The sequence below is a fragment of the Leucoraja erinacea genome, unplaced genomic scaffold (genome assembly GCF_028641065.1).
Source record: "Leucoraja erinacea ecotype New England unplaced genomic scaffold, Leri_hhj_1 Leri_421S, whole genome shotgun sequence".
Taxonomy (NCBI): Eukaryota; Metazoa; Chordata; class Chondrichthyes; order Rajiformes; family Rajidae; genus Leucoraja; species Leucoraja erinaceus.
Genome location: NW_026576322.1, coordinates 89,028 through 114,088, shown reverse-complemented (window position 1 = coordinate 114,088; position 25,061 = coordinate 89,028). Strand labels below are relative to the sequence as shown.

Below are 25,061 nucleotides of genomic sequence, written 5' to 3'. Positions count from 1 at the left end.
TATTAGCGACAATTATTTGAAACCTTGGGTTTTGTCATACATCCAGATAAATCTAAGTTGACGCCATCCACAACTATGGACTATCTGGGATTCACAATTAAACTCAGTCCACATGCCTGTAACGTTGCCAAAAGAAAATCTCAGCAGAATGGCACAAACGTGTAACAAATTAATGGTTAACAACTCGACCAACATCCGACAAGTGGCAAGAGTAATTGGGGAAAAATTGGTGGCAGCATTTCCAGCTACCCAATTTGGCCCTTTGCATTATCAAAACTCACAAAGAGCAAAGGTGCAAGCGTTAAAACAACATGCAGGTCACTTTGACCGAACCATAAAATTGCCCATTGAAAGCAATATCGAGATACAATGGTGGATAGAGAACATTTTGGCATAGTTCCTAGGTCCCATCATTATCAATAGCCCAATGTTAACGATACAAACAGATGCCAGTGCTCAAGGCTGGGGAGCAACTAATACCATATCCAGCACAGGTGGTAGATGGACTAATCTAGAATCATCATTACTACAGACACTGGGCATAAACTATTTGGAAATGTTGGGTGCGTTCTATGGTTTAAAAGCATATTGTACAAATATGCACCATTTGCATGTTCGTTTGCAGATTGACAATACCACAGTGGGCGGGATAAAATCGATATCATGTGATAATTTGGTCAACACAATCTGGCAATGGTGTGGCGACAAACATATTTGGCTATCAGCAACTTACCTACCAGGTAAGATAAATACAGTGGCAGACACCAGGTCACGCAAGTTCAATGATAACACCGAATGGATGTTAAACTCCAAAGTATTTGCTGAAATTACAAAGCAATATGGCACACCAGATATCGATCTCTTTGCATCCCGACTGAATCACCAGGTACCGATGTATGTCGCTTGGGAACCAGACCCTGAGGCAGAGGCGATGGATGCATTCGCGCTGAACTGGGGGAACTATTTTTTCTATGCTTTTTCCCCCCTTCTGCCTCATCAGTCGGGTACTACGCAAAATACTGATGGACTCTGCTTCAGGCATTTTGGTAGTACCCGACTGGTCTACACAGCCATGGTTCCCAGTGGTCCTTGACAGAGTAATTGAAATGCCAATGACCATTCCCAGTAAGCCAGATCTACTGATTCACCCTGTGTCAGGCGAAAGTCACCCATGCCATGACAGAATAAACCTACTGGGTTGCAGATTCTAAAAAGACCTTTGCTGGACCTGGGATTGTCAAACAGGACCATGGACACGATGACAGCTTCTCACCGACTCTCCACCAAGAAACAATACGTCTCGAGCATCAGAAAATGGGAAACATACTGCTCGAGAACAGGGACAACCTACTCATCAACCACCATAACAAATGTACTGGAGTTCCTGGCCAGCCTTCACCATGAGGAGTTCTGGCCAGCCTTCACCTATAGCGCGCTATCAATTGTGCTAGAAGTGCACTGTCAGCCTACCTAAGACAGGCACCAGGACAACAGGCCATAGGGTCTCATCCGCTGGTGGCCAAATTAATGAGAGGGATGTTCAATTCTAACCCCCCCGTAGACCTAGGTACAGCAAGATCTGGGATGTCAGAGTTGTCCTGACATACCTAAGGGGATGGTCACCAGCCAGATCCCTCATTCTGGAACAGCTAACCCTGAAAACGGCCATGCTGATGGCGTTAGTCTCAGCACAAAGGGTCCAGTCCCTTTATTTACTCAGACTGGACAATATGGTCATAACACCAGACCAAATAACATTCACCATTCAGGAGCTGGTAAAACGGAGCAGACCAGGAACTTCAGGTCTTGTTATGGATTTCCGGGCTTACCCACCTGACCCCCGTTTATGTGTCATGACTCACCTTCTACTATGCATCAACACAACCAAAGATTCCCGAGGGAGAGAAAAAGCTCTATGGGTCAGCCACAAAAAACCACATGGTCGGGTGTCGAGTCAAACCATATCTAGATGGCTCAAACAGGTACTGGGTGGGAGCTGCTGGAGTGGATACTGATATTTACACATCTCACTCCACCAGGTCAGCATCCAAGTCGGCAGCTAAAAGAATGGATGTGCCATTAGACCACATCCTGGCAACAGTGGAGTGGTCCATGGAAAGAACTTTTCAAACGTTCTACAACAAGCCATTAGCAGAATCTGTTTTATTTGCAGAGAGAATTTTAGACTCTGCAAATATATAATTTAAGCCCGGGGAGCATTATTTTTCATTGTTATTGATTTCAAATAAAAACCATTATTGTTGATAAACAGATTCATGTTTGATTACGATAACATACTTTCTCCCTTGGATGACTTCGGCAGCGAGTGAAGTATGAACTGTTACACGGTTTGAAATCACAGAGCTTTAAAATCTTCACGTAGTCACTCACGTGACTCCGAAGTAAAATAGTAAGATTAAACGAGAACTTACCAGTTTGAAGTTTGATCTTTATTTTATGGGGAGTTACGATGAGAGATTACGAGTCCTCCGCTCTCACCCTCAATTATAGAGATCAACTGGTAACTTAGTTCTCCTTTTCTTTACTATGTTTATTTCAATTATTGTGTTGTTTCTGTGATTCCACACTGCTGCTTTGAATATGTCGCGCATGCGTGCTGGACGGGGTCTTCACGTAATCCCTCATCGTAACTCCTCATAAAATAAAGATCAAACTTCAAACTGGTAAGTTCTCGTTTAATCTTACTATTAATGAGTGCACTGAATGACTAATGTCCATATAGCTGACATGCCAAACCGAAATAAACCATGCTTTGCTCAAGTTAAGGAGAAGATAGAGAATGGCTCCAGGGATGAGAAATTACAGTTACATGGGTAATCTCAAGTAGGTTTCCACACGGGCAAAGAAAAGCAAGAGGATTGTAACAGAGATGTTTAGCTCTGATGTTTGGCTGAGATATTAAACAATTGCAAAATATTTTCCAGTGGCTGGAGACTGAATAATGTGAGATGACAGAATTAGGGTGAGGAACTTTTCACGATATAACTGATTAAGATTTGGAACGCATGGCTTGACGAGCTTTGGATAGGAATTCAGTAACCACCTTCAAGAATTATTTGGATATATATATGATGGGGAAGTAAAAATATAGGTAGCAGGGAAAAAGCAGGGGAGTGAGATTAACCTGATTAGTCTACTACAAACCCAATGCTCGTTGGATGGGTTTTACCACCTTATTTGACCCTGCAGTCATATGATCTTTGCCATGTTCCTTGCAGCACTGATTGTAAATCCAAACAGTTCTTGACAGGTCTAGTTGGGTGAAAAATCCAGGCGAGTTCTGGTCTCTTTCAGGTCAAAATGAGGCATTTCCTTCCATTGCTACGCAAGCGATACACAACTCCCCCTGAAGCCCAAAAACCGATCAAATCTGCTTAACCTTATCCGCTGCCTCGAGGATATAAAATGTTGGATGGCCCAGAACTTCCTCCACCTGAACCAGAGTAAGCCTGAGGTCATCCTTCTCGGCCCCTCGGACTCAATCAAAATGATAGCAGGCAGCCTTGGAAGCCTTACCCCATTACTGAAACCTCACGTCAAAAACCTTGGCGTGATATTTGACACAGCATTGAAATTTGACAAACAAGTCAATGCCGTGGTAAAAGCTAGCTTCTTCCAGCTTCGGACGATTGCTAAAATAAAACAGTTCCTCCAGTTTGATGACCTCGAAAAGATCATCCACACATTTATGTACTCCCGCCTAAATTACTGCAACTCTCTTTACACTGGCATCAACCAATCTTCCCTGTCCCACCTGCAACTGGTCCAAAACGCCGCAGCGAGACACCTGACGGGCACCCGAAAATGGGACCACATCACCCCGATCCTGGCCTCTCTCCACTGGCTCCCTGTGCGGTTCCGAATAAATTTCAAGATCCTTCTTTATGTTTACAAAGCCCTTAACGGGCTTGCCCCCACCTACATCAAAAGTCTGTTTACCCACCACACCACCTCCAGGTCCCTCAGATCGGCCGACTTGGGGTTACTGAACATCTAGGCATAAGCTCAGGGGCGACCGCGCCTTTGCGGTTGCAGCTCCTAGACTGTGGAACAGCATCCCTCTTCCCATCAGAACTGCCCCCTCCATCGACTCTTTTATGCCGAGACTTAAAACTCATCTTTACTCTCAAGACTTTCTTGACGTCCTCTGAGGGAGGGCTATATGTTTGTATTTATGTATGTACTTAATCTATGAGCCACTGTTGTATAACGTTAGTACCTCCACCAATGTAAAGCACTTTGGTCAACGAGAGTTGTTTTTTAAATGTGCTATAGAAATAAAAGTGACTTGACTTGACTTGAAAATGGATTTTATACCAGTCAACAAAATATTGGAATGCAGCTTATTATACGGTGCAGATGCCTTTATTGGATGTTTAGGCAAAGCACTTCACGAGTGTCGAAGTCTCGATCCATAATAAGACTCAAGGACTCAAATCATTAACCATCAGCAGTTACACAAAAGTGCTGGAGAAACTCAGCGGGTGAGTCAGCATCTACGGAGCGAAGGAAATAGGCGACGTTTCGGGTCGAGCCCCTTCTTCAGACTTCTCCCCCCCCCCTAACGTACAGCCCTCCACTCACTCTACAACAACCCAGATCAAACCTGCCGACAAGAGAGGTGCCGTGGTAGTCTGGTCTGCTGATCTGTACAAGTCTGAGGCTACGCGCCAGCTCTCAGACACCTCCTCCTACTTGTCCTTGGACCATGACCTCACAGCTGAGCACCAGACCATTATCTCTAACACTATCACTGGCTTCATCACTTCCAGCTCCCTGCCCTCCCAAGCCTCCAACCTTATCATTCCCCAGCCTTCTCCCCAACATCCACAAACCTGACTGTCCTGACAGACTCATTGCTTCTGCCTGTTCATGCCCCACCAAACCTATTTCCACATACCTCGACCATCTTTCCCCCATGGTTAAATCCCTCCCTACCTATGTTCAAGACGCCTCACACGCTCTTCGTCTCCTCCATGACTTCCGTTTTCTAATCCCCCATTCCCTTATCTTCAAGTTTAAAACCCATCAGCAGTTGGCTTATTTTACTTGCGCAAGAGGAAATGTGTCTCAGTCAAAGGCTGTGATCACATCTCCAATGTTAGTCGGCCTTTACACGATATTTATACTCAAAGAAGACGACTATTGATAATGAACAGAGGTGAAGTAGATTAATGTGGTAATCATGTGAAAAGTCTTGTCTTGAGCTAAATATAAGCAAAACCAAGGACATGATTGTGACTTTTTCCCCCCAACAGAGACAGATGGCTGAGGCAGCCACCACTATCATCCAGCAGGAGCCAGTGGAGATAGTGGAGGTATACAAATACCTGGGAACAGCCTTCGACAACCTGCTAAGGTTTTCCTCTAACATAGAGGAAATCCTTAAAAAGTGCCATCAGAGACAGTACCTACTCAGGAAGCTGAAGTCATTTGGGATTAACAAAGACATTCTCACTACATTCTACTACGCATTCATTGAAAATGTAATAACCTTCTCTTTCACTAGCTGGTTCCACTCCATCACACTGCAAAACAGAAACCGCCTGTTGAATGTGGTCAAGGTCTGCTCAAAAATAATTGAGCAGCCCGTCCGAACTCTCACTGCCCTATGCGACCAACAGTCTTTGAAGTTAACACGCAGGATTCTTCAGGACCCCTCTCACATCCTGTTTCCTGAGTTTGAGTGGCTCCCCTCAGGACGCAGACTCCGCTGTCCGGGTTGCCGGACACAGAGGAGGAAGGCAACCTTCATCCCCAGGGCTGTCCAGCTTTTTAATGCTGATCACTGACTCATGAACATATGAAATGAAATAACCTTCTATATGCACTTTTTTAATTGAAGCACTTAGAAAGCATTTTAAAACTATTGCTATGTGTTGAATGTTGATGTGTGATTGTGCAGTGTGTCTGTGAAATGCGTGTGCTGGTTGATTGTGCAGTATGCGTGCTGCTTATGTTTGTTGATTGTGTCCCTTTTTAAAAAGCTACTGTAATGCGCCTTTTTAAATTGCCCCTCGGGGACGAATAAAGTGCTTTGAATTGAATTGAATTGAATTGAATTGAATTGAATCAGGGCTGCACGTCATACACAAGGAGATGACTTTTGATGATAAGTCGCTCAATGTGTTGACCATGTTGCTGAGTTTGCATCAATCAACCAGGTTTCAGTTTATTGTCACATGTACCGAGATCCAATGAAAAAGCTTGCATGCTAACCAGTCTGTGGAAAGACAGTACGTTATTGCCTAGTCATAGAGTGATACAATGTGGAAACGGGCCCTTTGGCCCAACTTGCCCACACCAGCCAACAATGTCCCAACTATACTAGTCCCACATGCCCACGTTTGGCCCATATCCCTCCAAACCTGTTCTAACCATGTACCAGCCTAACTGTTTCTCAAACGTTGGGAAAGTCCTTGCCTCAACTACCTCCTCTGGCAGCCTGTTCCATACACCCACCATCCTTTGTGTAAAATATTTACCTCTCAGATTCCTATTAATTCTTTTCCCCTTCACCATAAACCTATGTCCTCTGGTCCTCGATTCACCTATTCTGGACAAGAGACTCTGTGCATCTACAAGTCTCAAGAAGGGCCCCGACCCAAAACATCACCCATTCCTTCTCTCCAGAGGTGATGCCTGTCCCGATGAGTTACTCCAGCATTTGCTGTCGACCTTCGATTTAAACCAGCATCTGCAGTTCTTTCCTACACACTGTGCATCTACCCGATCTATTCCTCTCATGATTTTATACAACTCTATAAGATCACCCCTCATCCTCCCGTGCTCCAAGCTGTAGAGTCCCAGCCTACTCAACCTCTCCCAATTGAGCCAGTTACAGTGTATAGACATATGATAAGGGAATAACGTTTAGTGCAAAGTAAGCCAACAAAGTCTGATCAAGGATAGTCCGAGGGTCACCAATGAGGTAGATAGCAATTCAGGACTGCTCTCTGGTTATGGTAGGATGGTTCAGTTACTCTATTATGTCAAGTATCCTATTGGACTTTGGGATACTAAAGATTTTACCTCCACACTAGTGCACCCAGATACTGTTGATGATTCCTTCAAAGTCAAATTCAATGGCCTACCCAGACGCCGGTGAACAATCTCATTCAGCCCCAGTAACCCTGAAATACAGTGCTCTGAACATGGCAATGTGCTGCTGTCGGAGGCAGTGACGTGTCTAACTGTGCTCAGTGCCTCCAGCTGATTACATTTGAACAATCCTGTTGCTGATCTTTGGGGACCCTAATTCCAATTGATTTAGGGGTCCCTGGACAGAGTCGAGGCAGGAGGTATAGGGACAGGTGTTGCATCTGCTACAGTTGCCTCTTTGTGGTCTCAGCATTTGATTCTAACACCCTATTTCCAAAGCTGTTCTCTGAAATGATCCTGTGATCATATGCTGGCCCATAATCATATCTGCAACATAATGTCTCCTGCAATATAAGACGGTATAACAAACAGTTTTGGGAACAATTTGAACATCCTGACAAGTCCTGTTTGATAACTCATTCCCATGACATTCCAATCCGTAGACATTCCCTGATATACAGGCACTCCTGATAAGACCCTTTGTTGATATGAATCACTATTGGGCATGTAACAACAGACTAATAGATAAGCTTTTATCTCTGCAACTGTGTGGCCCACTCTCTCGTCTCTATCACTGACTTTCAACATAGTAAAAACAAATGGAAAGATTCAAAGGATGATTGTGCATCAACTATCTCAGTCCATGTTTAATTTGCGTTTGCTTTTTGAAACATTCATTATTTTGTTAACATGTATGAATCCTGGCAATATCTTCCAGGGTTGCCAAATCATCTGTCCTTATGATAAGGTCAGCAATGCACGAGAATCCATTACAAAAAGTCTGACTTTTACTAGAATAAAACTGGACTTGTTTTACCAATGTTTCCACGAATAAGACAAACTGCTGACTTTCGGTGTCAGACATTTCTTCACTTTCTCCGCTTGCATTTTATTTCAGAAGCGTTGTGTTGCAGATTATGGGGCCAGCATTTGATTGCAGGGTCATTTCATAAAACAGCTTGGGAAATGGGTTATTTTAAATCAAATGCTGAGAGTGCAAGGAGACAAACATGACGAAGGATTGTGGATTTATAAAAATCAGTGCATCAACACCGAGCAAAACCTGCCAATTGAAAAAGGAGAAATGGAATGATTTGATCACTTCGACTACATTAAAACAAAATCCCACGGCTGCATTTTCCCACAAACATGAGCAGATATTACCAGAACCCGAACTTGTAGCATTATAATTTTGAACAAAACAAATCAAATTTAATAAGCTTACCATTGCAATTTCTACATGTGAGATTTTCCACACCAGGGCATTAGAAATGTCCTCATTCTTCAGGGAAAGAGGGTTCCCCTCCCCAACTATAGATGAGGCTCTCACCAGGGTCTCTTCAATACCCCGTAACATTGCTCTCACTCCCCATCCCCCCACTCGTAACAAGGGCCGAGTCCCCCTAGTCCTCACCTTTCACCCCACTAGCCGTCACATACAACAAATAGTCCTCCGTCATTTTCGCCACCTCCAACGTGATCCCACCACTTGCCACATCTTCCCATCTCCTGCCCTGGTGGCTTTCCGCAAAGACCGCTCCCTCCGTAACTCCCTGGTCAATTCTTCCCTTCCCTCCCGCACCACCCCCTCCCCGGTCAATTTCCCTTGCAACCGCAACAGATGCTACACTTGTCCCTTTACCTCCCCCCTCGACTCCATTCAAGGACCCAAGCAGTCATTCCAGGTGTGACAGAGGTTGGAAATTGGAGGAGCAGCACCTCATATTTCGCTTGGGCAGTTTGCACCCTAGCGGCATAAACATTGACTTCTCCGAAACGTTGCCTATTTCCTTTGCTCCATAGATGCTGCTCCACCCGCTGAGTTTCTCCAGCAACTTTGTCTACCTATTGCAATTTCTGTGTTTGAAATAATTTCAAAAGTGCTGCCTGTTTATGACTTGGAGAAACATTTGAAATTTTAATGACGGCATGCTGAACATTCTCACACCAAATTCACAGCACTTGCTGATCCATATAATGAGTTGTTTTGGAAGGAACTACAAATGCTGGTTTATATCGAGTATGGACACAAAGAGCTGGAGTAACTCTGCAGGTCATCCAGTATCTCTGGAGAGAAGGAATTGGTAATGTTTCAGGTTGAGTCCCTTCTTCAGACTGAGTCAGGAGAAAGGGAAACAAGAGACAGAGACGGTGATGTCGAGAGATATGGAACGACTGAATGAAAGATATGCAAAAAAGTAACAGTGATAAAGGAAACAGGCCATTGTTAGCTGTGACCTAGGTGAAATCGAGTTACAGACAATGAGACTCAACAAGACGACTGGAGCTGATACGACTTGGGTGGGGGAGGGATGGAGGGAGGGGGAATCCAGGGGTTACTTGAAGTTGGAGAAATCAAGATTCATACCGCTGGGTTGTAAGTTGCCTAAGCAGAATATCAGATGCAGTTCCTCCAATTTGCGTTAGTTGGCCTCATTATGACAATGGAGGAGGCCCAGGACAGAAAGGTCAGTGTGGAAATGGGAGTGCGAGTTAAAGTGTTTGGCAACTGAGAGATCAAGTAGGCCCTGGCGGACTGTGTGCATTAGCCCAATCTACGCTTGGTCTTGCCGATATATAAGAGCCCACAGCTTGAAACTCACAGCCATGGGAGTTTGTATACTCTTCTGCAAGTGCTTGATGTTAGACTGTCTGGATGTTTACAGCTTCCGGACACAGTAAAGCATTTTATAGCCCGCAAAATACTTTTGAACAGTGTGTAAGATTACACATGCGTATATCCTGGAATCAAAATCTTTGGTGATAGAAGACACAGAACGCATTGCTACATCGTGTGATTATTTGAAAGTGTTGTTACATTTTATTCATGTTTTTATGAAGAGTACCTTGTCAAAAATATGTTCAGATTATTAGTATGAGACAACGCTGTGGTTATCTGTACGGTTATCCAGATTTGATGGGAGGCTCTAATTAAATAGATATAACCCAGGGATAGGCCATTTATCTTTCAGTGATAGGAATCTTTAATATGCTCAAAGGATTATCCACTGTTTGACAAGTTAATTTACAATTGTCTCTGACTTTACTTCCTCATAAGGCAGCAATAGAAAGTAATATTCCAAGGACAGTTATGAAATACTGTTCATTGAAAAAACATATTGAGGGAGTATGATGATAATATTTTATGATCTGCAGCCTTCGGTAAACATATAAATGCTGGAAGATGCCAGTTGTAAATGTTCATAATCTGCTGTGTGGCTGAAACCAAGGAGCTGCCCTTCTGAATGGGTTTGTGAAATACCCGAAGAACTTTGAATCTATAGTTGGTGATTTTGCCTCTGTAGCTTTTTCCAGGTATAACACTGTATTGTGCTGATTAGCATTCCAACGATGGAGGATAATTCAAATCATTTACTGACAAACCAGGAGGCGAACAGATCATTTTTCACATTTTTTTCTGAATTCAGGACCTCCGACCAAATCGTCACAGTCACTATTGAGTCCGTGGTACTTGGGACGGTTTTTCTGATCTCCATGTTGGCTAATGTCTGCATGATCGTACTTGTGGTGAAGGGCAAGAAGCTGGCCAATTTTCAGTGCTTTGTGCTAAACCTCTTCTTGGCTGATATTGTGTTTGTGGGGGTCACCCCAGTCATCATCACTGTTCGCTGGACTGAATCCTGGACCCTTGGACCTCACGTGTGTCACATACTGTTCTACATCATGGCCACAAGTGGCTGTGTGACCATCATCACCTTAGCTGCCATTAGTGTCGAGAGATTTACCGCCATTTTGAGTCTGCGCTTGAGGTCTCCTCTGCATTTCAAGTGGGTGACTGCAGTTGTGCTGACCATTTGGTTATTTTCAGCTGTTACATCTCTGCCGCTGTGCCTTTATTTTCAGATGATGACTGTTCAGGTTAAAGGCCAGGTAAGACTGATCTAAATCATTTAATGTGTTGGAAGGTTTACACCGAAGATAGACACAAATTGCTGGAGTATCTCAACAGGACAGGCAGCATCTCCCGAGAGAAGGAATGGGCAATGTGTCGAGTTCCTTCTCTCCAGAGATGCTGCCTGTCCCGCTGAGTTACTCCAGCATCTTATGTCTATCTAAATAATTTAATGTCAGTCCAGCACATGGTAATCTTGAAATATTAATAAAGATTTGCATTGAAGGATTTGAAATTATCATTTTAATTCCAGGGCTACAACAACACAGAAGGATTGGCCTAGACAAAAATGCTGGAGAAACTCAGCGGGTGAGGCAGCATCTATGGAGCGAAGGAAATAGGCAACGTTTCAGGTCGAGACCCGAAATGTTGCCTATTTCCTTCGCTCCATAGATGCTGCCTCACCCACTGAGTTTCTCCAGCATTTTGTCTACCTTCGATTTTCCAGCATCTGCAGTTCCTTCTTAAACAGAAGGATTGGCTTTTGTTATATCAATGTCACAGCAGTTCACTGTTCGGTCTCTTGAAGCTCAGCTTAATTTCTTACTGTAAACTCCACATTTTGATTAGGTTTTTATCAAATGCTTCGGGAGAAATAGAGTAATGGTGGGAGGGGTGAAATTTGTTGCTTGAGAAGTTCTGCATAAGGATTTGAATTCCCAAATCCTAATCAGCTGATGATACAAGAAGAGATGCAGTTTGGAGTAGAAGTGTTCAATTAATTTTGTGCATGCCATGTCTGTGGTAAAGATCAGATACTGAATTTCAGACTTTTACTGGTGTTTTGAAGATTATATTCTAAGCTTCTATTAACATTATCATGAATATTGAAAAGCAGCAGTGTTTTCCCCTCTTATATCAACTGTTCTAACTCGTTATTCTCGAAGAATCTAAAAATAGGAAATATGTAATAAATATAAAAAGATAAGAGAAATACCCTGGAGGGATATCGAATCTTAAAGTTAGAAAGGTCATAGAGTGATAGAGTGTGGAAACAGACCCTTCGGCCCAACTTGCCCACACCGGCCAACATATCCCAGCTACATTAGTCCCACCTGCCTGTGCTTGGTCCATATCTCTCCAAACCTGTCCTTTCCATGTACCTGTCTAACCGGTTCTTAAATGATGGAATAGTCCCAGCCTCAACTACTCATCTGGCAACTTCATCCACACACCCACCACCCTTTAATTAGACTCCGAATTAAATCTTGTCATCTTCACCTTGAACCTATGTCCTCTGATCCTCGAATCCCCTACTCTGGGCTAGAGACAATGCATCTACCCGATCTATTCCTCCCTTGATTTTATAGAACCTCTATAAAATCACCCCTCATCCTCCTGCGCTCCATGGAATAGTGACCCAGCCTTGGGGGTGGGTGGGGGGGGGGGGGGGGGAAGAAGGATTTGATTAAAAACATGTACTTCAAGACGACGAAATGAAATGAGGAGCGGATACTTAGAAAGAAAAGCGAAATCTCTACCGAAATGGAAAATATCTCGGAGATTGAGCGTCTGAATTGGGCGTGGCAATGAATCAAAGGCAGAAATGCAGCCGGACTGCAGCCGGTCGGCAGGCGGACTGATTTGAGTTTTATATATATACTAGACCAAGTGCAGACCCGTTGGGTCTGTTTCCCCAACAGCGTTTGCGGGGGGGGGGGGGGGGGAGTAGGGGATGCGGCATCACACTCAAATTAACCACGTCCCCAAACTCACAGGTGGGGGGAGGGGGGGGGGGGGGGGTGGGGGGAGAGGAGGGAGGGGGAGAGGGAGGAGGAGGAAACATGACAGATTTTTGGAGGGAAAAGAGAGCGGGGAAGGGGTGTGAGAGAGGGGGGTGGGGAGAGCGATGTGGGAGAGGGGGGGATGGGGAGGGAGGGGAGGAAGGAGAGAGGGGTGGAGGGAGAGACGGGAAAGAGTTGGGAGGGAGCGGGAGGAGGAGAAGGGTAGAGAGAAGGGGGCGGGTGGAAAGAGGGAAGGGGGTGGGGTAGAGAGGGAAGGGGGGGTGAGGGAGAGAGGGAGAGGGGTGAGGAGAGGGAGAGGGGTGAGGAGAGGGAGAGGGATGAGGAGAGGGAAACATAGAAATTAAGTGCAGGAGTAGGCCATTCGGCCCTTCGAGCCTGCACCACCATTCAATATGATCATGGATGATCATCCAACTCAGTATCCTGTACCTGCCTTCTCTCCATACCCCCTGATCCCTTTAGCCACAAGGGCCACATCTAACTCCCTCTTAAATATAACCAATGAACTGGCCTCAACTACCTTCTATGGCAGAGAATTCCAGAGATTCACCACTCTCTGTGTGAGAAATGTTTTTCTCATCTCGGTCATAAAGGATTTCCCCCTTATCCTTAAACTGTGACCCCCTCTGTTCTGGACTTTCCCAACATCTGGAACAAACTTCCTGCATCTAACCTGTCCAACCCCTTAAGAATTTTGTAAGTTTCTATAAGATCCCCCCTCAATCTTCTAAAATCTAGCGAGTACAAGCCAAGTCTATCCAGTCTTTCTTCATTTGAAAGTCCTGACATCCCAGGAATCAGTCTGGTGAACCTTCTCTGTACTGCCTCTATGGTCTGTTTCCCAAACGGCGTTTGCGGGGGGGTGAGAGAGGGGGAGGGAGGAGGAGGAAAACGGGATAGATTTTGGGAGGGAAAGGAAAGGAGAGCGGGGTGGGGTGGTGAGATGGGGAGGGAGCTTTGGGGGAGGGGGGATGGGGAGGGAGGGGAGCAGGGTGGAATGGGGAGAGGGGTGGGGGGGGGAAAGAGGGGGGGGTGAGGGGGGGGGGGAGGGGGGTGGAGGGAGGGGGGCGGGTGGAGAAAGGGTAGGTGGTGGGGTAGAGAGGGAAGGGGGTGGGGGAGAGAGGGATGGGGGAGGGGCGAGGAGAGGGGGAGGAGAGAGTGGGAGAGAAGTGGAAGAGTGGGGAGGGAGGGAGGGGTAGCGGGAGTGGTAGAAGAGGGACAGAGGGGTAGGGGAAGGGGGTGGTTGTAGAGAGGGTGGTTTGGGTGGTGGTGGTAGAGGGAAGAAGGGGGTGGGGGGGAGAGGATGGGTGGCAGAGGGAGAGGGGTGAGGAGAGGGACACATAGAAACATAGAAAAATAAGTGCAGTAGTAGGCCATTCGGCCCTTCGAGCCTGCACCATTCTCCATTCAATATGATCACGGCTGATCATCCAGCTCAGTATCCCGTACCTGCCTTCTCTCCATACCCCCTGATCCCTTTAGCCACAAGGGCCACATCTAACTCCCTCTTAATTATAGCCAATGAACTGGCCTCAACTACCTTCTGTGGCAGAGAGTTCCAGAGTTTCAGGTGTGATTTATATAAATATTTTTACACAATATGTGACAATTTCATGTAGTTTGGTGACTTGGGTCACGAAACTGCTGAATAAAGCTCCTCGGCCCACAGCCTATTCTCTGTACTCCCAATATGGCAACAATGTATTTGAGCATTGGGCATTGTGACATCACACGATGGGACGTTCACCAGGGGCTGGGGCTCCTGCAAAGGCATATGTAAATGAATCCATTCCGATTGGCCATCTGTGAGCATCGGGCATTGTGACATCACACGATGGAACGTTCACAGGGAGCTGCTTGTGTGGATGAGAAACCAGATATTGAGGGGGTGGGGGGGGGTGTAGGATTTGATTTAAAAAGCGTACTTAAACACGACGAAATGTAATGAGGAGCGGATACTTAGAAAGAAAAGCGAAATCTCTACCGAAATGGAAAAGACGTCGGCGATCCCGCGTCCGGTTTCGGAGTTGCGGAGCGTCAAAGGAAGAAACGCGGCGGACGCCGTACGGCGGCAGGCGGACTGATTTGAGTTTTATATATATAAGATAGATATGAGGGGGAACTTCTTTACTCAGAGAGTGGTAGCGGTGTGGAATGAGCTTCCAGTGGAAGTGGTGGAGGCAGGTTCGTTGGTATCATTTAAAAATAAATTGGATAGGCATATGGTTGAGAAGGGAATGGAGGGTTATGGTATGAGTGCAGGCAGGTGGGACTAAGGGAAAAAAGTTGTTCGGCACGGACTTGTAGGGCCGAGATAGCCTGTTTCCGTGCTGTAATTGTTATATGGTTATATTAACCTTACTGAATTATTTTTTAGAACAAGGTTGAATTAAGTGCAAATCTTTAGTTTGGTGTGGTTTATTATTGTCATGTATAGAGATGCAGTGAAAAGCTTGATCTGTGTGCTAACCAGTCAAACCATAGCGCACACGAGTGTAATCGGACACAAGTGACAAAAGAGTGATATGATTGTCACAGGGCTGCCAACTCTCACGCTTTGAGCGTGACACTCACGCATTTCCAGCCAATTCTCACGCCCTCACGCTGAAGACTGAATTCTCACGCTGACTTCAGTCCCTGCACAGCAAAGATCCTATAGCAGAGCTAAAGGGCCTTTGCTGCACAGTTTGTCTCTTTGCGCCACATGACAGCGATCTGCACGGATTGGGGAAGCGCGTCGGTCCCGGGCAGCGGGTGTCAGCGCTTTTGTGCACCGTCTGCGAGCTCTGCGCTGCCGGGGCAACCTCGCTCCCTCCCTCCCTCCCTCCTGCCCTTCAACTCACACGGCAGCGCCAGCGCCGCCAATCCACGCTGCACCGTGCCCCCCAGACCGGCGGCCGGGGAAAGAGAGGGAGGAGAGAGAGAAAGAAAAAAAGGGAGGGATGGAGGCAGAGAGAGACGGGGGGGAGAAATGTAGAAAGGGGATGAAGGAAGGGAAGGAGAAAGGGGAGAAAGAGGAAGTGTGAGGAAAAAGAGGGAGGGGAAGGAAAGAGGGAGGGGGAGGATGGGGGGGGGAGGAAAGGTGTGTGTCTGTCTGTCTCCCTGTGTATGTCTCCTTGTGTTTGTGTGTCTGTGTGTGTTTCCCTGTGTGTGTGGGTGTGTGTGGCTCCCCGTGTGTGTGTTTCCCTGTGTGTGTGTCCCTGTGTGTGTGTTTGTGTGTGTGTGTCTCCCTGTGTGTGTGTGTGTCTCTGTGTGTGTGTGTGTGTGTGTGTGTGTCTGTGTGTGTGTGTGTGTGTGTGTGTGTGTGTGTCTCTGTGTCTGTGTGTGTGTGTGTGCGTGTCTCCCCGTGTGTGTGTGTGTGTGTGTGGGTGTCTGTCCCGTGTGTGTCTCTGTGTCTCCCTGTGTGTGTGTGTGTGTGTGTGTGTGGGTGTCTTCCCGTGTGTGTGCGTGTCTCCCCGTGTGTGTGTGTGTGTGTGGCTCCCTGTGTGTGTCTCCCCGTGTGTGTGGCTCCCCGTGTGTGTGTGTATCCCTGTGTGTGTGTGTCTGTCTGTCTCCCTGTGTGGGTGTTTGTCTGTCTGTCTCCCTGCGTGTGTCTGTCTCCCTGTGTGTGTGTGTGTGTGTGTCTTCCTTTGTGCATGTGTCTCCCTGTGCGTCTGTTGTCACATCCCGGCCTTAGACAGGGCTGCCAACTCTCACGCTTTGAGCGTGAGAGTCACACATTTCAGCCAATTCTCACACTGATGACAGAATTCTCACGCTGTCTTCAGTCCCTGCACAGTTTGTCTCTTTTGCGTCACATCAGAGCGATCTGTGCAGTCTGGGGAAGTGCGTCAGTTGGCGGCTGTGAGTGACGTCGCGTCTCCTCTCTTCTTTCTTGGTTGGATGTGCAGCCGCCGACAACATGAAGCAGCCGGAGATAAAACTAACCAGGTGAATCGGTTGTAAAACATGGGGAGGACCACAATGAGGCCAAACATCTAGGCCAGGGTTCGGCACCCTACGGCACACGGGCTGAATCCGGCCCGTAACCCGAAAAATCGCGTTTATTTTCAATTCGTTTTCGCGGAGTCGGGGCAGGCGAGCCGACCTGAGAACTGCAGCCAGTCCCTGGGACACGAGCTGATCTGGGAACGGCAGCCAGTCCCTGGGCATGCAGAATGCCAACTTGATCATTATGGACAAATTGGGCCAGCCATGTACATGTTGTATAACTCTGACTCTATGAAGATCTGAATGGGCTTAGAATGACCATTTAAACAAAATTGCCCCCACTTTCCCCATTTTGATTCTTGAGATTAATATCCCTTTGCTCTGTTAGCAGCGTTAAAGTACTTATGAGGTTGAATCAGGAAAGGGAACATGTTATTTTCGTTTAGTTTGCTTTAATTTGTTAGTTGATTTTTTGTTGACTGCCATAATTTCTGAAATGGTCTTAAAGTAACTTAACTGTTATAAAGCAGTAATAAGTGATTTTTGTCCAAACAATTGGAACTTGCATAAAATGTTTGCATTATTAGCAGGGCTGCCAACTCTCACGCATTGAGCGTGAGACTCACGCATTTCACAAAATTCTCACGCTCTCACGCTGATCACAAAATTATATAATGAGAATAGGACCTGTTTTGCTTAACAAATAGTGTAGGAAGGAATTGCAGATGCTGGTTTAAACTGAAGATAGACACTAAAAACTAGAAAAACTCAGCAGGCACTCTGGAGAGAAAGAATGGGTGATGTTTCGAGTCGAGACCTTCAGCCTGAAGAGGTTGAAAACCAGCTATAAAACACAATGACTGGACATGTGTGTTATCCAACTAAGGGCAGAAATCAGAATCATGTGTTCATCTTTATTCACGTGACACCATAATAAACATATTACAGAAAAAATAATTTAATGGTGTGGCACGGTGGCGCAGCGGTAGAGTTGCTGCCTTACTACCACATGGGTTTTTCCTGGATATTCCAGTTTCTCCCATATCCGAAAGAAGCGCAGGTTTGTAGGTTAATTGGCTTCTGTAAATTGGCGTGATGGATGGAATTGGTGTATGATAGATTGCTGGTCGGTGTGGACTTTGTGGGCGGAAAGGCCTGTTTCCATATATATTTTTACATATATATCTTAATTTCATTGAACCATATATGATTGAATATGTGGCATTATTTTTGTCTTGTTTCTATATTCAAAGGATAAGGTTGAAACCGTCTGAAGAAGGGTTTCGGCCCAAAACGTTGCCTATTTCCTTCGTTCCATAGATGCTGCCGCACCCATTGTGTTTCTCCAGCAATTTTGTCTACCTTCGATTCTCCAGCATCTGCAGTTCCTTCTTGAACAAGGTTGATTGATTGATTTGTGCAGAACAGTGATGGAAGTCCGACTTTTGCTTTGTTTCTCTGAAATGTTCTCTATATAAATATATATATATCTATATAAAAAAAAAATATATATATATATATATATATATGCATAACAGCATGAATATAATCTGATTTCCATACATGAATATAGTCATCCATGTGCTGCACCTGTTGATCAGCCTGGCTCTATTGTGGAATGTAATTAGGAATGTAATTTAGCCTAACCTAATTCATACTTAGTCCAATTTAAAGCGTAAATGCTGCATTCAAATGCAAGTTACAAGACTCGTTACAGTATGCACCAGATTGCACAATTTCAAGCTGAAAAATTCAAAAGCTCCCTACCATACCCCCCCTGCTACGCTCCCTCGCAATTTCTCACTCTCAACTCTCACCCAATGTTGGCAGCCCTGATTATCCATCATAAATAACAGTAAGTGCTGAAAATGCTCAGCATGTTAGGCTGCATCCTCTTACAAGAGAACTGTCAAACTGGAAAGGCTGGTTATCTGAATGTTTTTAATTCACACACGCTGGGCAAAATTGTAAAATGTCTCTACTGTGTGTAGGATAGTGTTAGTGTGCAGGTATCACTGGTGACATGGGCTCGGTGGGCCGAAGGGCCTGTTTCCGAGCTGTATCTCCAAACTAAAAAAACAGATAGGAATTTTATCATGCTTATTGCAGATAGGTAGGAATTACATGGATAGGACAGGTTTTGAGGGATATGGACCAAGCACAGGCAGGTGGGACTAGTGTAGCTGGGAGATATTGGCTGGTGTAGAGGAAGTTGGACCGAAGGGCCTGTTTCCACACTGTATCACACCATGACTCTATGAATACAGAATGGATTGCTTGGATAGTGAGGATGATCAGGCAGAGAGGCACATGACTGGGATTGTCTTATGCAGCTCTGTTCTTCACAAAGCTTCCCACATCTTGAAATAGGAACCCAAAGCAAAGGAAGGATAACAGCAAGCAATGATATTGGGTGGCCAAGACTGATTCCAGCATTCATTCCAAACATGTTGCTTGTGAAACTTTTTTGAAATCTAACATTTAACCTGATGGACAAAAGTGAAGGAGTCTATCCAGGATTGATAGGGGGGGAAACAGATGTTAGGAAGTATCATGGCGGCACCATGGTGCAGCGGTAGTGTTGCTGCCTCACAGCGATAGAGACCCGGGTTCCATGCTGACCATGGGCGCTGTCTGTCTGGAGTTTGTACCTTCTCCCTGTGACCACGTGGGTTTTCTCTGGGTGCTCTGGTTTCCTCCCACACACCAAAGGTACACGGGTTTGTAGGTTAATTGGCTTTGGTATAAAAATTGTAAAATTGTCCTTAATGTGCCAGGATAGTGTTAATCAAAGATCCTATAGCAGATAGGATCTTTGGTGTTAATGATCAGTGCGGACTCGGTGGGCCGAAGGTCCTGTTTCCGCGCTGTATCTCCAAAGTCTAAAGGTTGTGGGAGAAAGGAATGTTTGTTTTCCTCATATGTATGTTAACACAAAACATATTGTTGACGGTGGAATTGTACAATAAAAAGAGAATGGTGGACGTTTGCTGATCGACAGAAAATCTCAGGCATTTTTAACTCATTTAAATGTGACACATTTGCTTTGTGTGATATATTATTTTATGAGTCAATGATACAACAGCCAGCATTCCTGTGGTTGTGTGACTTTCAAAATAACCCAAGGTGTTTCCAGTAGTATACAGGAAAAGCAGCAGTTTCCCCATTGATGTTAAGTAATGTTAAACTGACAATAATTTGGAATCAGTAGCATGATTTTTATTTATAGGGACTGATTTGAGATTGCTTTGAACTTTGGTAGTGCAATTGAAACTACATAAAGACATATTTTAGAACTTTTTAAATGAAGCTTAAGGTGCCAGGAGACAAATTTGGCAATTGGTTAATAACATAGAAAATAGGTGCAGGAGGAGGCCATTCAGCCCTTCGAGTCAGCACCGCCATTCATTGTGATCATGGCTGATTGTCCCCAATCAATAACCCGTGCCTGCCTTCTCCCCATATCTCTTGACTCCCCTTGAGCTCTATCTAACTCTCTCTTAAATCCCTCCAGTGATCTGGCCTCCACTGCCCTCTGTGGCAGGGAATTCCACAAATTCACAACTGTCTGAGAGAAAAAAAAATTTCTCACCTCAGTCTTAAATGACCTCCCCTTTATTCGAAGACTATGGCCCCTGGTTCTGGACTCGCCCTAAATTGGGAACATTTTTCCTGCATCCAGCGGGATGAGCATTAATTTCTCTAACCAAGTAACCCTTGCTTTCCCCCTCTCTCCGACCCTCCCCCACTCGAGTTCTCCGATTAGTTTCATTGTCCTCCTGATTAATGTTACTGATTGCATGTCTCGATGTAACCATCCCCATAGCTGACAATGATCCTTCATCTACATTTCCTTGATCACCGTCTGCTTTGATCTGTCATTTTCACACCTTACTCTTCCATATCTCGTGTCTCCCTCTCCCCTGAGTCTCAGTCTGAAGAAGGGTCTCGACCCGAAACGTCACCCATTCCTTCTCTCCAGAGATGCTGCCTGTCCCGCTGGGTTTCTCCAGCATGTTGTGTCTATCTTCAGTGAAAACCAGCATCTGGGGCTCCCCTACACACTCCTCACATCCTCACCAACTCCCACTAGATTCTACTACAATGCTCAATTCATCTATAAAACCAAGTGTCTTTGGGATATGGGGAAACGCATACAGACACAGGGGAAACACTACACTACAGATTGATTACAGGCAGAATTATTGAGAAGATGGGGAGAATACGTTACCTAAGTTACATGGAAAGTATGGAGTATGGACCAAGCGCAGGCAGGTGGGACTAGTGTCGCTGGGACATGTGGGCAAGTTGGGCGGAAGGGCCTGTTTCGACACCGTATCACTCTATGACAATAAGTATGAGATTGCCAAATATAGACTGTAGTTCAAAATCCAAGCGGTGGAAAAGAATATTAAACTATGATTTACACTTTCCCTAAAGAAACGAAGATGCTTCTTTCAGTACAGAAAACGAATGTGTACGCAGCTGTCCAGGTGTGGCTCCAACAAAGCATTTTAGGATTCAACAAGACTTTCTTTGTCAAATACTCCAACCACTTCACAAAAAGGCAAATATCCTATTTGCTTATTGCATCTGCATGTTAACATACAAACACCCTCATCCCTTTGTGCAGTAGAACATAATAAATATTCATATATCCTCTTCCTCTTTGGAAAGTGATAAACCAAATACTTCTCTACATTTTACTTCATGTCATCGTTTTGCTCATTGACGTAAAAGCCAAATTTACCTAAAGTTCTGTGGGAAACACTGTGAAAAGCAGAAGAATCTAGATGGGGTGACATTTTTGCTACAATCAGTCGGCTAGCAAGTCCCTAAGCTGCCAGCTGTCTGTCACCCCCGGTCCTTTTAGGTGAGGCAGAGGTTCACTTGCACCTCCTCCAACCTCATCTACTGTATCCGCTGTTCCAGGTGTGGAATCCTGTATATCGGTGAGACCAAGTGCCAGGCTTGGCGATCATTTCGCTGAACACCAGTCTATTGGATTTACAACTTCATTTTTGTTATTTCATCTTTTCTGCCTCTCCACAATTACTGGACCATCCTTTCAGTACAGTTTAGTTTATTGCCTTATTTCTGAAATAATACGTGATGGAAATCATCATGCTCTCTCCAGAAATATATCATTCAGTTGGTTGAGTCAATCTCATTTGTAAGTGATGTAATGCTTTTCATATTTAAACAGGAATATCAAATTTGTACACTGGTCTGGCCCAACACCCTGCAAGAGATCATTTGGGATGTCGTCTACAGCCTGGTTGATTTTGCGGTTCCAGGATTTATCATTGTCATCAGTTATACAAAAATATTAAAGGTATCTGCTTTTCAATCCACCAAACTATTGTCCATTAAAACACAAAAGGCTGGAAATACTCAGCAGGTCAGGCAGCATCTACGAAAACGGAAATAGTTAGTTTTCAAGATGATGAATTTTCATAAAGACCTCGTATTTAAATATAGTTAAAAATAATGTATTTCTGTTAAATATATTTGTTCCATGAGCATGAAGGTCAAACAACTTAGATGTACAATTCAACTATGAACAAAGAACATGAGATCTGGTGCTTTTCAAACTCAGTGAGGCAGGTTGTACCGGATATATAAAGCTGCTCAAAGATGTAGCTCACTGTCATGGGCCAGAACCAGGGGTCACTCGCTATCCCACATCACCCATTGCCCAGACACCCTCTGTCCCACATGCCCATTGTCCAGAGTAACTCACTGTCCTGCATGGACAGTCATCTGGAGGCATGCAGTGTTCCACACAGGACAAGCCCAGAAACATTCACCATTTCGCATCGACCACTGCCATGCATCACCACTGCGCCACATCACCCAGTGCCCAGTCACCCACTGTCCTATATGTTCCTCTACCCAGTCATCCTGACCCACACCACCCTCTGCCCTCACTAATTATCTCACACACACCCACTGTCCCCCATGCCCCTTGCCCAGAGTTGTCACATGTTCCTTTCCCCAGAGTCATAGGAACATAGAAAATAGGTGCAGGAGTAGGCCATTCGGCCCTTCGAGCCTGCACAGCCATTTGATAAGATCATGGCTGATCATCCAACTTGGTATCCCATCCCTGCCTTCGCTCCAAACCCCCTGATCCCTTTAGCCACAACTAACTCCCTCTTAAATATAGCCAATAAACGGCCTCAACTACCTTCTGTGGCAGAGAATTCCACAGATTCACCACTTTCCGTGTAAAAAATGATTTTCTCATCTCGGTCCTAAAAGCCTTCCCTCTTATCCTTAAACTGTGACCCCCTAGTTCTGGATTCCCCCAACATCGGGAATAATCTTCCTGCATCTAGCCTGTCCAACCCCTTAAGAATTTTGTGAGTTTCTATAAGATCCCCCCTCAATCTTCTAAATTCTAGCGTGTACAAGCCGAGTCTATCCAGTCTTTCTTCATGTGAAGGTCCTGCCATCCCAGGAATCAGTCTGGTGAACGTTCTCTGTACTTCCTCTGTAGCAAGAATGTCCTCAGATTAGGAGGCCAAAACTGTATGCAATACTCCAGGCGTGGTCTCACCAAGACTCAGTCACACATTCCCCACAGTCACTCAGTCACACATTCCTCACAGCCCATAGTCACCTTCTATCCCCCAGCTAAGTCATCCACGGTCCCACACGCCCCCTGCCCCCTCACCCACATGCCCACCCTCACCAGCATCTCAATCACCCAGCACTCCACCTGGTCTCCAATAACCATCTTTGTTCTAATACCATTCTCTCAGAAATCAAGATTAATGGTGTACAGTTCCACATGCTAATGTAAGATTCGATAATAATATTTTGACTGTGTGATGATTCCACTTTTACGCAGATTACCAAAGGAGCCCGGAGAAGATTGCAAGCCAATAGGCCATGTCCAGCTCACCAACAGATGGTCCGAGTTTCCAAACAGGATTATTGGCTCTTCCGGACTCTCCTAGTGCTCATGCTCTCTTTCTTTATCATGTGGACTCCTATTTTTCTTATTATCTTTTTGATTCTCGCGCAGAACTTTAAAAGAGACTTGTTCCTGTCCTCCACCTGGTTTTTCTGGGTCTGTGCATTTACACTTGCCAACTCCGCTGTGAATCCTATTTTATATGGTGCCACTCAATCCAAGAGCAATTGGCAGTATCTTCTTCATTTCTTCCACTTATTCCGATTTAAAAACCGTGGCAACTTGGCTACAGAACACACATTAAGGAAAGTCAGAACTCCAGATCAACAGACTCCACCTTCTGTTATTTACGACTAAATTACCAACTGGGAGAATCAATCTTCATGGAGTTAACTATAGGATCAAAACCTGATCAATGCGCAATGGGTATCGTTAGGCAGAAGAAAACTGATTCCATATAATGCTATGTTTATTATTTTGTATCTTAGTGAACATTCTTATCACTCTTGTTAAATATGTATCATTACTGCAGGATTAATGCAAAATAACTAAAGGCTTATTTCACAATTCCTTGCACAATCTAATCTGCCACACTTGATCGGTAGTTAAATAAACCATATAACAATTACAGCACGGAAACAGGCCATCTCGGCCCTTCACGTCCGTGCCGAACACTTATTTTCCCCTAGTCCCATCTACCTGCACTCAGACCATAACCCTCCATTCCTTTCCCATCCATATACCTGTCCAATTTATTTTTAAATGATAAAATCAAACCTGCCTCCACCACTTCCACTGGAAGCTCATTCCACCCAGCTACCACTCTCTGAGTAAAGAAGTTCCCCCTCATGTTACCCCTAAACCTCTGTCCCTTAATTCTGAAGTCATGTCCTCTTGTTTGAATCTTCCCTACTCTTAATGGGTAAAGCTTACCCACGTCAACTCTGTCTATCCCTCTAATCGTTTTAAAGACCTCTATCAAGTCCCCCCTTAACCTTCTGCGCTCCAAAGAATAAAGACCTAACTTGTTCAACCTTTCTCTGTAACTTAGTTGCTGAAACCCAGGCAACATTCTAGTAGATCTCCTCTGTACTCTCTCTATTTTGTTGACATCCTTCCTATAATTGGGCGACCAAAATTGTACACCATACTCCAGAATTGGCCTCACCAATGCCTTGTACAATTTTAACATTACATCCCAATGTCTATACTCAATGCTCTGATTTATAAAGGCCAGCACACCAAAAGCTTTCATTACCACCCTATCTACATGAGATTTCACCTTCAGGGAACTGTGCACAGTTATTCCTAGATCCCTCTGTTCAACTGCATTCCTCAATTCGCTACCATTTACCATGTACGTCCTATTTTGATTTGTCCTGCCAAGATGTAGCACCAAGTCGATTCAAGAATTCTACAGTTCTATTGT

At 45.0% G+C, this 25,061-nt stretch overlaps 1 protein-coding gene across 1 annotated transcript; it reads left to right on the top strand.

The window, feature by feature from the left end:
- Positions 1 to 9,768: 9,768 nt before the first annotated feature.
- On the top strand, positions 9,769 to 25,053 carry LOC129693773 (free fatty acid receptor 4-like). Its single transcript, XM_055630542.1, has 3 exons — positions 9,769 to 11,013; positions 21,917 to 22,045; positions 23,567 to 25,053. Exons 1-3 carry the CDS (start codon positions 10,474 to 10,476, stop codon positions 23,987 to 23,989), a joined length of 1,092 nt encoding a protein of 363 aa, XP_055486517.1. The 5' UTR covers positions 9,769 to 10,473; the 3' UTR covers positions 23,990 to 25,053.
- The last annotated feature ends 8 nt before the right edge of the window (positions 25,054 to 25,061 follow it).